Source organism: Lepisma saccharinum, chromosome 13 (genome assembly GCF_977018435.1).
Source record: "Lepisma saccharinum chromosome 13, izLepSacc3.1, whole genome shotgun sequence".
NCBI classification, from domain to species: Eukaryota; Metazoa; Arthropoda; class Insecta; order Zygentoma; family Lepismatidae; genus Lepisma; species Lepisma saccharinum.
In genome coordinates this window covers 62572086-62588322 of record NC_139241.1, presented here as the reverse complement: position 1 = coordinate 62588322, position 16237 = coordinate 62572086, and the positions used below count along the sequence as shown (strand labels likewise).

General features: G+C 44.2%; 1 protein-coding gene across 1 annotated transcript; it reads left to right on the top strand.

Moving 5' to 3' along the window:
- The first annotated feature begins 1489 nt into the window (after nt 1–1489).
- Nucleotides 1490–2260, top strand: LOC145996789 (uncharacterized). Its single transcript, XM_083133322.1, has one exon. It carries the CDS (start codon nt 1490–1492, stop codon nt 2258–2260), a length of 771 nt encoding a protein of 256 aa, XP_082989448.1.
- Nucleotides 2261–16237: the final 13977 nt, after the last annotated feature.

The window sequence follows — 16237 nt, the reverse complement described above, 5'->3', positions numbered from 1 at the left end:
AAATTTCCAGACTTTGTCGGTAAATGACGAATTTTTCCTATCCCGAATGTTGGAGGGATTTAAAAATTTCCTGTCGCGACCAAGGGTGCGTTCCGAAAGTCTTAACGAAACGAACGCATTCAACGAAAATAACTAGGCTCGTGAATCTGGTGAAACCAGTTATTTTAACGACTTGTGGGACACTCTAGGCGAAAGCGCAGGCGTACCGTTTTGTTTAACCTCTTGTGTCCCAAGCGTCTCGATCGAGATACCCAAATGTAACACTCACGGTCCCAAGCGTCTCGATCGAGACGCTGTGTCAAGGTCGTAGTTTTTACGTTATAACTTTTCTATTTTTGGCTAGAATTTCGATTTTTTTTTATATATATATTGTTCCTAACACATGTATTTAGAGTGCCACACACGTAAATTTGCCGTTGCGTAGAAACGAATTTTCGTTTCGTCTCCCTCTCTCTTAGCATCATGTGTTCTACCCTGCTCGAAAACCTTCGCTATTGTTGCCATATTGTCATTCCATTCCTGGACACACTCGCGCAAACATCACTGAAAACAATTGAATAGCGCTCCAGCTCGCGGTTCCCACCGTTCGGCAGGGACGGTAATGTGGCAATATAGCACGGCGTAGTGCTTGCTTCTTTTATGCAGTACATGTTCATTGGCTAGCTAGTAACTAGTGTTGCCAACTGTAATAATGAAGCACTATTTCTGTCACGGAAGGGGAAAGGCAGGTAAAGTGGCGGTGAGTTTTGTTGGATTGGAAGCACCATATTTTTATTTTATACTAAGTATTTGACCGGTTTGACGTTGTGTGCGTGTATTGCGTGTGTGTATGTAAAAGTGTGTGTTTGCTAATGAACGTTAAATTCCATAATGCCTCCAGTTCTGTCGAAGTTGAAATCAAAAAACCTTGCATAGCCAAGCTCGGGAAATTCTAAGCAACGTGCACGCGTTCATGAAGGAGGAAGCCAGTCATGGTGTTAGCATCCCAATAAAGCATTTTGGCAAGAGAGCAGCGGCTGCGACTGGAGTTCCTGAAAGAACAATCAGGGCTATCATGAACGAAAGACAATCTCTTGAGATGTCAGAAGGCCCCTCCACATCATTCCACACTCCCGGGAAAGAACGACAAAGACCAGCGACCAAATCGTCAGTGGACGCTTTCGATGAAAACGTTATCCGTAGGCGCATATACGACTACGCTCTGCGTGAAATGAAGTACCGACATTGAAAAAATTGCATGTCAAATTACAGGCGGACATAAATTTTGCGGGAAGTCAAGAGAGTTTGCGACGTTTGCTGCGAAAGATGGGATTTAGGTGGAGGAAGACACAAAACAATAGAACCATTCTGACAGAAATGCAAGATATTCGCCTTAAAAGAACAAGGTTTTTGAGGCAAATAATGCACTACAGACGACAAGACCGACCAATAATATACATAGACGAGACTTATTTGCACAGCACCCACACCACATCGCTTTCTTGGTCGGATGACTGGAAGAGGGCTTCGGGTGCCTTTGTCTAAAGGACGGCGCCTGGTAATAGTTCACGCAGGAGGCAAGAATGGATTTGTCCCCAATGCCCTACTCTTATTCAAATCAAATAGCAAGTCAGGAGACTACCACGATGACATGAATAGCGAAAACTTTATGAAGTGGCTCCGTGAGAAATTAATTCCAAATCTGCCGCCCAGTTCTGTGGTGATTCTTGACAACGCTTCTTACCACAATGCACAAATAAATCCTGCCCCTACTCTCGGCTCGTTAAAGAAAGACATGCAGAGTTGGCTCCAAGGAAGAGGCATTCCCTTTACACCTGATATGACGAAGCCTGAGTTATATGACATAATTAAAGTACATAAAGCGAAACATGTAACATATAAAGTGGACTCTTTGTTAAATGAACATGGCCATTCCGTTTTAAGACTTCCACCTTATCATCCTGAATTAAATCCCATAGAAAAAAGCTGGGCTCTTGTAAAGAACTGGGTGGCATCACATAATGTGACATTTAAATTGGACGACGTCATGACGCTTGCGACACAAAAATTTGAAAAAGTCACGACCGAAGAATGGGCGTCAACATGTCGTCATGCAGAACAGATGGAGCGTGAGTACATGGAAGGTGAGGGATTAATAGACGACTACGAGGAGGCGGCTGCCCCTCTCGTCATCCATGTAGGGTCCGATTCCACCGACACCGACACCGAGGATTTATTAGGAATTGAGGAACTATACTCTTTTCTGAATAACTGGAGGTAAGTTCCCAGTTGTTTGTTTTTTTTCTGAACTGAGACAATTTACCGAACCCATAGCTGTGTTCAATGTTATCTACTAGTTATAATCAGGGCTAGGATTTATAGGTAAATTACATACTTTTAGTTTGACGAAATATCGCTGAAATTTTGTGATATCTGTGCGAATAGTACTGTTTGTAGTGATTTAAGGTACATTTTATTGTCAATATTTTTCCATATTTCTAACTTTAATAAATATTTACTTTTACATATTTAAGGAAAATATACTTAATTTTACATATTTCAACAGGTTTAATTCACAAATTGTTCATATTTCATAATTTTGGAATTATTCAAAATAAATAAATTATGTGGCTCCAACATCATTTCAACTCTGGCTCCGGCACGTGTTCTTGTAGAAATTGCATAGAGGAGGCTGTCATTTTTGCTGCTTAATGCGATACATATTGTTTTCTGTGTTAAAATTGCCATGCTTTGATGGGTGACCAAGTTCATAGCAGGGCCGGCGGAAGGGGAGGGCGAACCGTCCCATCGCCCAGAGCGGCAAAATTTGAAGAGAAGAAAAAAATAAGCCTATTGAAAACTGTGATCGAGCGAGATATTCTTTTGCGCTGAATAGTATTGAAATAGCATAAGAAGTCTCATTATTTATTTTATATTTTGATGTTTTAGTTAGAAATATATTGATTTTCAATTTTCCGTTGCTGCGTAATGACCGGGGGGGGGGGGGTCGAAATAGAGCGGCATCTGCCGCCACCTCCCAGGGAGGCAAAATGACTAGCGCCGGCCCTGGTTCATAACAAAAGAAAAAGCCGCGCAGCTTATCGTCTAGTGGCAGTATATGTACTTGTTATTGTTGTGGAAGTCGGCATCCTTTGTAAATGTACAACAAAGGCAACCGACTGTCGCCGATCTCAGAGAGGAAATAATAATACTGCTTCAGGAGGAGTGTTATGGTGCAATTGTAGCAGTTTAACACGTTGGCATGTTATTATCTGCCGTTGCAGTTCCATACCAGTGTATACGGGTTTTGGGAGTGAAAAGTTAGAACGCCACCAGTGCATTAATGCAATGAAAAATAATATATATATATATATTTATTTTGTTTGAAATCACTCAAATAAGGAATCGTATGAAGAAGTCTTCTTTGCAGCATTTTTGGTAATTTTACTTATGTGTTAGTTCATATTTTGCGAATTTTTAGTCCATATGTATGTAGCTACATACAAAGCCACTTGTTAGTACATATTAATCCTAGTCCTGGTATAATGCATGACGTTTAAAACTCAACGTTAGATAGACCTGAATTCTCTAATTTTATTGTTGTACGTAACAGCTGTGCATCGGCGCACTGCAGCGATTTTTCTATCTGCTCCATTAGCAACACTGCTTCTTTAGTTGTTTCGCGCATCGCACGGCAGAAATATCTGCGCTGGACTCTAACAGAAATGTTTCTTGCACCTTTTTTTTTTCTTCATAAAAATGGAGGGGAAAAGGCGGGAAAAGGGACTTCTCTTTTGCATCTCTTTTCAAATGAAAATTTTTGCCTACAAAGGAAGACGGGCTTTGTTGTTCTAAAGCAATGCTTTTCTCACTCCCGCCTGTTAACTGCTTTCGAAGGAAGCTTGTTAATCAGTGTCCGATGTCAAAATGAAAGTTTTCCGTGAGGGCGCAAGCAGGGGGGGGGGGGGGAAGACTGGTTGTTGAATCTGCGTTGTGAGAATGGAATTTCGAAGCGTGCTGAAACCTTTGTTTTTTTTTAGCACAAGTGTCCACAAGTTGCAACACGGGTTAACCTGCATTGTCTAAAAATAGAATTTCAAGCAGCTGCAAAAATCGTTCTAGCTTTTCGTCCGTGAATGTTGTGCGTAGGTGTCGTTTCGTGCCCAAGTGCGAGAACATTTTTTGGGTGGTGACAATTTTTAAAAATCATTTTTGGGGGTTTTTCTCCCTTCCCTCTCCATATATACGCCAAATTTGCATTTTGACATTCTTTTTTTCTGGGGAGGGGGGGCGGGGGGAAACACATTTTTTTTAAAAAAAAAGTATTTTTGAGGGGATTTCCCCCCTCCATATGTACGCCGAATGTGCATAAATTATATATCGTCTGAATCTGTGATTCATTCTGCCTACAACGGTATATCTTTCATATCTCTAGGGCATTTAGTTTCTGAGTTATAGTCATTTCAATGTAACTCTGCACTTTGCTCAATTCCGAAGCTTGAGACAGTGGCGTACAAGCCTTTCGTTGCAGGGGAACAACTCGCGTAATATTGGTCATATGACAAAAATGAATTTTTTTTTCTGTTTCTTACATGCCAGCGATAATTTCTATGTGCATTTTGAACTTTTCATATCCTTTTTTTCGGGGGGGGGGGCGGGGGAGAAACCCCTTATTTTCTTTAAAATATATTTTTCAGGGGATTTCCCCCCTTTTCCACTCCATGTGTACGCCGAATGTGCATAACTTATATATCGTCTGAATCTGTGATTCATTCTGCGTACAACGGTATATCGTTCATTATCTCCAGGGCAAATAGTATTCGAGCTAAAGCCATTTCAAGGTACCACTGCATTTTGAAGCTTGAATCAGTGGCGTGCCGACCATTCCTTTTGGGAGTACAACTCACGTTACATTGGTCATATGATAATAATGCAAATATTTGTGTGTTCGTTAGATGTCAGCGATCACTTCCATGTGCATGTCGATACTGTGCTCCCAGAATTTCGTTATACAAAGGCAGGTGTAAAGAGGATAAGCGGTGTTGTTTCATAGAAACTGATAGTGTGAACGATTTCTGTATAGAGATACTTTCCCACCCCAGTCACTCTATAGAAATATTGAATAGTTTCTCTCGCTTGTGAACGCGAACAAAGCAGCCAGCAGCCATGGCGCCTAGAAAACGCGGAGCATCAGCAGCAGCTGGAGGTCAGTCACCCCTGCAGGACACAGCGGCCTTCGTCAGGGAGATCTGCGAGCAAGTGAAATCAGCGGTGCAAATCCCAGAAGTGCTAAAACTGATCACAGATTCCATAATTGAATCGATCACAAAAGCTGTGGTGGATCGTTTGACAGAAACGATGAAGTTCAATTCGGAAGAAGTCAACTCCCTTCGCGCGGAACTGGCGGACAGAGACGAAAATATCCGAAATTTGCAGGAAAAAACAGAGGATCTGGAACAATACCAAAGAAGAAATAGCATACGTATCTTCGGAATTCCAGAGACCGAAGGGGAAAGTACCGACAACATCGCCCTGTCTCTTTTTGAGGAGCATTTAGGGGTTCACGTAAGCAACGGTGATTTGTGCCGCACCCACAGGGTAGGTCCGAAGTCTCCCGGGTCGCACAGAGGCATCATCGTGAAATTTACTAATTACAGGGCAAGGTCGCTGGTTTTCAGGAACAAAAGGAAACTAAAAAACTCTGGAATCTCCATAAGAGAAGATATCTGCAGTGCACGGCTGCAGCTTCTCAGGAAGGCCATCGAGAAGTTCGGTCTCAAACAGGTGTACACGGAAGATGGGAAAATAGTGGTCAGGAAAGGTAACACGAAACACTATGTCACATCGTGTAGACAACTGTCAAACCTGTAAAACAATCTAGCCGTAATACGCGAAAAAAACAAGAAAAAACTCTGGGATAGCAGCAAGTGCCTCCTATGTCGCTCGTAGGAAGTGTATTCTACAAGAGACATGAAAACTAATAATCTAAATATGTTTAATTCTATTTTGCCATTAAAATATTATGTGTTTGTGTCTTCGTCTCAAGCAATAGTGTGTGTAAATGTGTGTGTGAGTGTGTGTCGTTGTTTGTGTACTCGTTTCCACCCGATGAAGAGAAGAAATCACCTGGATGTGTGTCTTAGAAATTTTCGTGTAAGTCAGGTAAGTTCTTGCCTTGATATATTGTTCGCTTTTTTGATCAAAGAATGTCCCCACAGCTACGTATTCCGATCGGCCGCAGAGAGAGGGGAGGGAAGGAGAAACAGTAGCGCCTTTTTCTTTCAAGAATGGGTGAAAACGTCATGAGAGGGAGCGACCCCTACCCGCCTGATCATCAAACAGTCTCAACCCCCGTTACTCGGTCAAAGACCCACGACACCCTGGTTCGGAAGCAGAGGTTGCCAAATTTATCCGACCTCAGCATAGCACACGCAAACGTTCGTTCTTTAAGCCCGAAAATAGACGGACTGAGGTTCGTGGTACACCAACGTGCTTACGATATCGTAATAATAACGAAAACGTGGCTCTGTAGCGCAGACGGGACGAACGAAATCAACATCCCCGGTTACTCGGTTTTCCGTAACGACAGAAACAAGAAAGAAGGCGGAGGCATTGCCATATTTATCCGCTCGCCGCTGGCAGTAAAATTCGTAGACTTCCGACCATCCGAAGACAATGATATTGAATATATTAGCATGATAGTTAGTGTAAGTGACTTAAAACTTGGCATTTGCGCGTTTTACCGTCCACCAAATGTACCCTATACAAATCTCGCCATCATAGAAGAAATTATTTCAGATAACTATGCCAGTGTAGACACTTTCCTTATGCTAGGCGATTTTAATTGCGACATGCTCAGCACACAAAAAGCCGAGACCCTGTTTCTTAAAGATATTATAAAATCGTATAGTTTAACACAATTGATTGATAAACCCACTAGAATAACAGAATCTTCCGAAACATTGTTAGATTTAATAATTGTTGACAACCCCAACATTGTATCTTCTTTCGAAATCGCGAGTCCAATCGGAACTTCAGACCACTGCTTGACGAGCGTGTCACTGCATTGCGCAAAACCCAGGGATAAAGCCAAGTACGTTACGTACCGAGATTTTAAGAAATTTGAATATGAAAATTTTTGTCTAGATGCTGTAAACATCAATTGGAATGAAACGTTTAAACTTGGAAACATCGATTCTAAAATAGAATTTCTTGAGAAAAATCTCGTCGACCTGTTTAACGTTCACGCCCCATTACGAACGGTTAGGGTGACGAAAGAGCCAGCGCCGTGGCTAACGGATAATCTTAAGCTTCTTATGAAATTGAGGGATGGTGCGCTGCGTAAATACAAGCGAAGCAAATTAATTTTACATTGGGACGAATATAAAAGATTAAGAAATTTTACCACCTCTGTTACGAGGCAAGAGAAGAAAGCTTATTTTTCTTTTATTGTAAATAACAATAAGAGAAATTCAAAAAATATGTGGAATAGCCTGAAAACAATTGGTATCGGTAGCAAACGGAACGCGGGAGAACTTCCGCCTCACCTGAGCAGTCCCTCTGAAATTAATAAACATTTTGCAAATGTCTACGACAGTGTTCCTCGAGACAACGCCATTATTGCAAAGGAGTGCAAGTATTTCTTAGAGAACTGCTTTCAAAACGATGCAAAAGAATTATCCTTTCGCCAGGTTCAAGATTCTGAGGTTGAAAAGGCAGTGTACAGTATTCGATCAAATGCTGCAGGAGTGGACAACATTACGTGCAAAATGCTTAAACTGGCCCTTCCCTTCATACTTACGGCACTCACGCATACCATAAATTTTTCTCTGAAAACCAGCCAATTTCCAAATGCATGGAAAGAAGCTCGAGTTATTCTGCTCCCCAAAAAGCAGACGTTAACCTCTCTAAGCGATTTAAGACCAATCAGCATTCTATCAATATTTTCAAAAGTCACAGAAAAGATAGTATCTATACAATTAAAAGAGTACATTGCAAAATATAAAATCTTACCTGATTCTCAATCAGGTTTCCATACTGTATGCTACGCCCTCCCTTGCCCGGGAAAACAATGCAACCACTACCTAGATAGAGGCGGCAAAATCTCCCTCGGACAAGCGAAATAGCGTTACGGTCCAGGTTAAGTTCGTGTGTAGGAACCGGTGACCGACAGTGCATAGTGATAAGCCATATCGAATAAAAACAAAGACATATGTACTTTCAAATTACCACCTCTTTACCTGTAGCCGGGAAGCGGCTAGCTGCATACCTGAAAATCACGGATAGCGACATGCATACGAAAATGATATAGCCCAAAATTAACATGAAAATAAAAAGTATATTCTATTCATAACCAACAAAAATGGAATCATTACAGGTCCCCACACTTGCACTCTCACATTCTCTCTCAGATTCAATCCTCATGGGGTCATCGACACAAGAAATTATACATGACATGTACAGGTTTTATCACGACAAGCCCTAATTATTGCATTCTCAATTAATTTTATCTTACTTTTTGTCTAATCAGGTCATTTGTGATTTTGCTCCAGTGCTACTTAAATCCTAGCCAGCCCTTACTTAAGTTCACCTTTTGTTTTTTAAAAAAGAAACTAGTCGGCGCGGTGACAATACATTACTTGACCAGTATAAACAAAGGCGTCTCAACGGCAATTACATTCACGTGGGCGGACGTTTTCCTTTTACAAGACCTCACGTGGTTCCAAACATAACAAATAACCTCCGTTGAGCGACGCAAACATATACTCTCTAGCAGGCGGGACTTAAACACTTCGCCGCGACGAGCAATTCACATTACCAGGCAAATACTTTTACTAAATGATCACACATGCGGCCTGACATAGCTAGCATTGACACATAAAAAGTGAACAAACATCCAGTAGATTAAACCATTAAGTGGGCGGCGCTTTACTCTAATAGTACGCACTTTAAACAAATACAAAGGAGCACAAACAACAATAAATTTAAGACCATTAAAAAATATCACAAGGAATAAGAAAAATTGACCTGAGACGAATAGATTACAAATGACAAGCGCGACGGGAGTTTGATATAAAATTTCGAGTTGAGTGGGCGTTTTCAAAATGTCGACGAATTTCAAGGGCGTTCTCTAAATCAATCGGGCCGTCACGTGTTAAGGTTCACACAGATGAATACTTTACCATCTCTCAGCTTCCGGGGTGCATCCTGGCGTCTTTATGGGCGATTGAAAACACATAGTATCCACGCGAAAGGTTTCTTTGGTCGCGACGATGAAGATGCGAAAAGGATTCAAACACCTAGTTCCCCGGCTCCTCTTCCTCTCGGGATCGGTGGATCTCCGTGGTATGGCGCGGTTCGGACGTCGCATCTGAGCGGTCGTTGTAGGCGTCGTCGGCGTCGTCGGGGCGTCAACATCTCTCTCTACGTCTCTCTGTCGCGGCTGGTAGGCGTCGTCGGCGTCGTCGGGGCGTCAACATCTCTCTCTACGTCTCTCTGTCGCGGCTGGTAGGCGTCGTCGGCGTCGTCGGGGCGTCAACGTGGCGGATGGTAGGCGTCATCGGCGTATCAATAGGGCGGCGTTCGACGTTCTCTCTCTCTCCATGGCGGCGGATAGGCATCATCGGTGTAGTTTCTTCTGACGTCGGGCGAATCGACGTAACGCCCTCATCTCCTTTCTTCCTCTAGCCCGCCATTGTTTCCGGTGTTCCTCGTTTCTCAAAAATTATAAATGGCGTAAGGTAATCACGGAAACACGGTTTCGCTTCAACTTCCCCCAGCGGTTGAGGTAGGCGCACTCGTGTAGACTTACTGCCTATCACACACACTGGTGTTCGCACAACACAACAAAGTCCACTGTACACGAAAGGTAGCGCGAAGGTGCTCTCGTTCCAAGAATCGCGGCAAAACTGTATATGGAGAGTTAGCACGGAGCTGCTCTCACTACAAGGATCGCGGTAAGACTGTGTATCGAAAAACCATGTCCTTCGTTTTATTTGGATTTTGAAAAGAGACGCTAGGCGCACGTTGGAGCGACGCTTCCGGAGAGGTTATTCCACCACGCTCTATTGTCTCCAAACTAGGACGGACCGTGTCCGAAGTTTACTCAGACGGATTAAGCTTCCGCCTGGCTGTCGCCCATAGCTCAATTGCAATCGCTGTCCACAAACTGATCAATTAGAACCGATTTGATCTGGCGTCCGTAATTGTCGCTTGATCGTGACGAAACTCCACACATCCGTCCTTGCACACATGCCGCTGCGCTGGTATAAGTTTCACATGAATCTGACCGTTGGAAACCGAGATATTTAAATGTTTGTCATTACGGTCGAATTTCCTAAGCTTTACACGCATAGCGTGACCCTTCAGGTGCTCCCCCTTAACACAAGCGAATGTCTCGTTCCTCCCGTCGGCTTGGCAAAAATCAAATATGTAATCTTACAAATTAAAACACTTAACACTTTGAATCAACACGTCTTTTTACCGCTACATACATGAATAATAATGATAATAATAATGACGGTAAATCTGACTGTCACAACCTCGCCCCTCTCCTTCTTCCAAGGATTTCGTAAGCGTGAAAAATTCGCTCTACACAGGGACAGAATTTTTTTTTGTTACAAATCCTTGAACACACTGTATATAAAATTGACAAACAAATACATGAACACCCTGTATATAAATTGACAAACAAATACATTAACATCCTGTATATAAAAATTGACAAGCAAATACATGAACACCCTGTATATAAAAATTGACAAACAAATACATGAACACCCTGTATATAAAAATTTACTCTCTGAACGGCACGGACACTGTGACCTTCCAGATACATAACATATATATTAACACCCTGAATATAAACATAACATGAAGAGTATGTACACAAAACAAGAACAAGAAGTGAGCATTTACGTGTCAGCTTGCATTCTTACGTCGCTCTCTCTCTCGTACCTGGGCGAACCGTGTCTTGAATTTGGCCTGTTCGGGTCTCTCGCTGGGCTCCATGGCATTCTCGCTCCACGGCGTCCTGCATCTCCCCGATCTGACTCCGGGCTGACCGACCTGCTATCCGCGTGGCGCTGATAAAAGCCATCCCGGACTTGGCCGTTCTGAAAGAAGCTGTCGTTCCTCCTTGGCGACCCACGAGTCGGAACTCCACGCCGTCCCCTGCCTCTGTACGGGCGTCTTCGTCGCGGTGAAGGTGGATCTTGCAGCTGGCGGTTCCTTTCAGCCCCTGGAGTGTGGTGCTGTCCTCTCCATCCCTGCTGGACTAGATGAACGCGCGGGTGTTTATTCCGGTGCGACGAATCATCTTCCGGTTGGCGCCGCTTGCTAAACTTCTCACCCCTGGTTTTCTGCCTCTCCTCCTCGCACTGAAACAGATTTTCCAGTGTGAGGGACATCGCGTCGGCGTCAAACACGCATGCTCCATTGAGATGACGACGAATCTCGTGTGGGAAATGGTACACCAGAGCGGCTATTATCTCCGCCGTGGTCATTTGGGGTTGCAGAGACTTGAACTCATTGTAACGTTTCCAAAAGTACTGGGCATACGTGAGTCCTCCGCCCCTGTCGTATCGTTCGTTTCGCACCTGCATCAGCATCCTCTCGACCTGCAGGGGACGTTGAAAATAAGTGAGAAACGCTTCTTTGAACTCCTCATATGAATTGAAGTTCCCCTCGTTCCTGTCCATCCAGTTCTTGGCCCGGTCCTGCATTAAACCTTTCAGAATCAGAAGCCTATCCTCGTCTGTCAGACCTAACTCACGGGCGGTAGAGGTAAATTCCTCGAGGTACGTGGAAGGAAGAATTCTGTCAGCACCCGAAAATTTTTTGAGGTGCTTCCGGTATTCGGGCGGAAACAGAGCTCTCCTGGCGGACGGTTGTCCTAACTGTAAATCCTTGTCCCTCTGCTCGCGGCGCGGACTCACCCGTGGTGACGCAGTGTTTTCTCTTCGAAGGGAGCGGGGCGTTCCTGGAGCTCGCTGGTCGCTTTCCCCGTTCGAACAAGTGGCGACGTCGGCTGCCGGTGGTGACGTCAATCTGGGCTCCCGTGACGATTGTGAAGTGCCGCTGCTAGTCACGCTCAGTTGACGCACTTTCATCTCGAGGTCCTCAATCCGTTCGGAGTTTCCTTCGGCTCGAACTGAAATTTCCAGCACATGTCGCCCCAGGGAGTCTATGCCACGGTCACATGTCGCTTCCAGCTGCACGCATTGTCGGGCCATCTGCTGCATACCTTCCTCTTGGTCGCGCACGCTCTGAGACAGTGTTGCCATCTGGTTTTCTTGCCGGTTGACCCGTGCGTTGGTGTCGGCGATCTTGGCTTCGACCCGGGATTCGCATTCCTGTACCCGCGCGACGAGTTCTTGCGTTATCACCTCACCGGAAGTACGGATGGTCTCCTGGAGGCGGTCTTCCGTCACTTGCATCTGGGTGCTGATGGCCTCTATCTTTCTTTGGGTGGCTTCCATCCCGCTTCGCGTGGCCTCCATCTTGGCTTCCATCTTGGCTTCCATCCGCAGTAGCATCTCGATGATCTGTTGGGAGTTGGTACCACTGAGGCTAGCTGCTTCGTTGGCCCGTTCTGCTTCTCCCAGAGATACCTGTTGCGCGCTGGTCTCATTGGCTTGCCCCCCGCTGTTCGGTAGACTGGTTTCTTCAACGTCGCACCGGGAACAAACCTGTCTAGCTGTGCAGACATTTTCACTTTCTGGGAACTCCTCGCTGCAGACATCGCAAATCACCCTTACGTCACTCATGTTTAAGTTCTCGATGCGGCGGTTGCGCAATTTCATGAAATCCAATATTCAACCCTCGGTCGATTCTCAATGCTCGCTGACAAGCGTAAACGTAAGCGCTCACAATATATACCAATGTATGTATTTAAACAATTCACAAACGAAAAAGATAAGGGCGGTCGATTCCCCTTTTGCCAGAACTCAACTTAACGCCTAATGCCATATGCCAACAAAAATTTTAAAATGCCTAACGCCTTAAGTAGCTGCCCTACTACCTTAACAAAATAAGCGCCTAATATCTCAATTACCACCTCACGTCAAAATAAAACAATAAAATCTCACAATGAAACACAGTTACATGACACCAAAATACGCCTGACGTAGCCCTTACAAAAACGACATATGCACCTGCACTGAGGGTGCTTTCGATTTAAAATATACCGGTCCCTGTGTTCGCAGCGCCAAAAATGTATGTTCACCTGCACTGATGATGCTTTCAATTTAAAGAAAAAAAACCGGTCCCTGTTCGCGGCGCCAAAGATGTATGCTACGCCCTCCCTTGCCCGGGAAAACAATGCAACCACTACCTAGATAGAGGCGGCAAAATCTCCCTCGGACAAGCGAAATAGCGTTACGGTCCAGGTTAAGTTCGTGTGTAGGAACCGGTGACCGACAGTGCATAGTGATAAGCCATATCGAATAAAAACAAAGACATATGTACTTTCAAATTACCACCTCTTTACCTGTAGCCGGGAAGCGGCTAGCTGCATACCTGAAAATCACGGGTAGCGACATGCATACGAAAATGATATAGCCCAAAATTAACATGAAAATAAAAAGTATATTCTATTCATAACCAACAAAAATGGAATCATTACAGGTCCCCACACTTGCACTCTCACATTCTCTCTCAGATTCAATCCTCATGGGGTCATCGACACAAGAAATTATACATGACATGTACAGGTTTTATCACGACAAGCCCTAATTATTGCATTCTCAATTAATTTTATCTTACTTTTTGTCTAATCAGGTCATTTGTGATTTTGCTCCAGTGCTACTTAAATCCTAGCCAGCCCTTACTTAAGTTCACCTTTTGTTTTTTAAAAAAGAAACTAGTCGGCGCGGTGACAATACATTACTTGACCAGTATAAACAAAGGCGTCTCAACGGCAATTACATTCACGTGGGCGGACGTTTTCCTTTTACAAGACCTCACGTGGTTCCAAACATAACAAATAACCTCCGTTGAGCGACGCAAACATATACTCTCTAGCAGGCGGGACTTAAACACTTCGCCGCGACGAGCAATTCACATTACCAGGCAAATACTTTTACTAAATGATCACACATGCGGCCTGACATAGCTAGCATTGACACATAAAAAGTGAACAAACATCCAGTAGATTAAACCATTAAGTGGGCGGCGCTTTACTCTAATAGTACGCACTTTAAACAAATACAAAGGAGCACAAACAACAATAAATTTAAGACCATTAAAAAATATCACAAGGAATAAGAAAAATTGACCTGAGACGAATAGATTACAAATGACAAGCGCGACGGGAGTTTGATATAAAATTTCGAGTTGAGTGGGCGTTTTCAAAATGTCGACGAATTTCAAGGGCGTTCTCTAAATCAATCGGGCCGTCACGTGTTAAGGTTCACACAGATGAATACTTTACCATCTCTCAGCTTCCGGGGTGCATCCTGGCGTCTTTATGGGCGATTGAAAACACATAGTATCCACGCGAAAGGTTTCTTTGGTCGCGACGATGAAGATGCGAAAAGGATTCAAACACCTAGTTCCCCGGCTCCTCTTCCTCTCGGGATCGGTGGATCTCCGTGGTATGGCGCGGTTCGGACGTCGCATCTGAGCGGTCGTTGTAGGCGTCGTCGGCGTCGTCGGGGCGTCAACATCTCTCTCTACGTCTCTCTGTCGCGGCTGGTAGGCGTCGTCGGCGTCGTCGGGGCGTCAACATCTCTCTCTACGTCTCTCTGTCGCGGCTGGTAGGCGTCGTCGGCGTCGTCGGGGCGTCAACGTGGCGGATGGTAGGCGTCATCGGCGTATCAATAGGGCGGCGTTCGACGTTCTCTCTCTCTCCATGGCGGCGGATAGGCATCATCGGTGTAGTTTCTTCTGACGTCGGGCGAATCGACGTAACGCCCTCATCTCCTTTCTTCCTCTAGCCCGCCATTGTTTCCGGTGTTCCTCGTTTCTCAAAAATTATAAATGGCGTAAGGTAATCACGGAAACACGGTTTCGCTTCAACTTCCCCCAGCGGTTGAGGTAGGCGCACTCGTGTAGACTTACTGCCTATCACACACACTGGTGTTCGCACAACACAACAAAGTCCACTGTACACGAAAGGTAGCGCGAAGGTGCTCTCGTTCCAAGAATCGCGGCAAAACTGTATATGGAGAGTTAGCACGGAGCTGCTCTCACTACAAGGATCGCGGTAAGACTGTGTATCGAAAAACCATGTCCTTCGTTTTATTTGGATTTTGAAAAGAGACGCTAGGCGCACGTTGGAGCGACGCTTCCGGAGAGGTTATTCCACCACGCTCTATTGTCTCCAAACTAGGACGGACCGTGTCCGAAGTTTACTCAGACGGATTAAGCTTCCGCCTGGCTGTCGCCCATAGCTCAATTGCAATCGCTGTCCACAAACTGATCAATTAGAACCGATTTGATCTGGCGTCCGTAATTGTCGCTTGATCGTGACGAAACTCCACACATCCGTCCTTGCACACATGCCGCTGCGCTGGTATAAGTTTCACATGAATCTGACCGTTGGAAACCGAGATATTTAAATGTTTGTCATTACGGTCGAATTTCCTAAGCTTTACACGCATAGCGTGACCCTTCAGGTGCTCCCCCTTAACACAAGCGAATGTCTCGTTCCTCCCGTCGGCTTGGCAAAAATCAAATATGTAATCTTACAAATTAAAACACTTAACACTTTGAATCAACACGTCTTTTTACCGCTACATACATGAATAATAATGATAATAATAATGACGGTAAATCTGACTGTCACAATACTTCTCATAGTACAACCACGGCATTATTATCTGTCACGGACAATATTTTACGTTCGATTAACGATAAAAAACTAACTATACTAGTATTATTAGACCTTTCTAAAGCTTTCGATCTTGTCAATCATAACCTTCTCCTAGCAAAAATGAAATACTACAGTTTTTCGAAGCCTGTAATAAACTGGTTCCAATCATATCTACACGAAAGAAGACAAAGGGTTTTTTACCCTGCCGACACCGGATCATCACCGATAACATTAAATGGAGGAGTCCCGCAAGGTTCCATTCTGCCCCCCTCCCTTTTATACACCTTAGACGTCGCTGATATATCAAAGACCATCAGCCATTGTAATATACATTGTTACGCGGATGATACGCAGTTGATGATATCGTCATCACCATCGGATTTGTTAAACAAGATAGATAATCTAAACAATGATCTACATACCCTTAACAAGTGGCTCACTGCA

Coding starts and splice junctions, on each gene's coding strand:
- LOC145996789 (XM_083133322.1), top strand. CDS start 1,490: ATGACTGGAAGAGGGCTTCGGGTGCCTTTGTCTAAAGGACGGCGCCTG.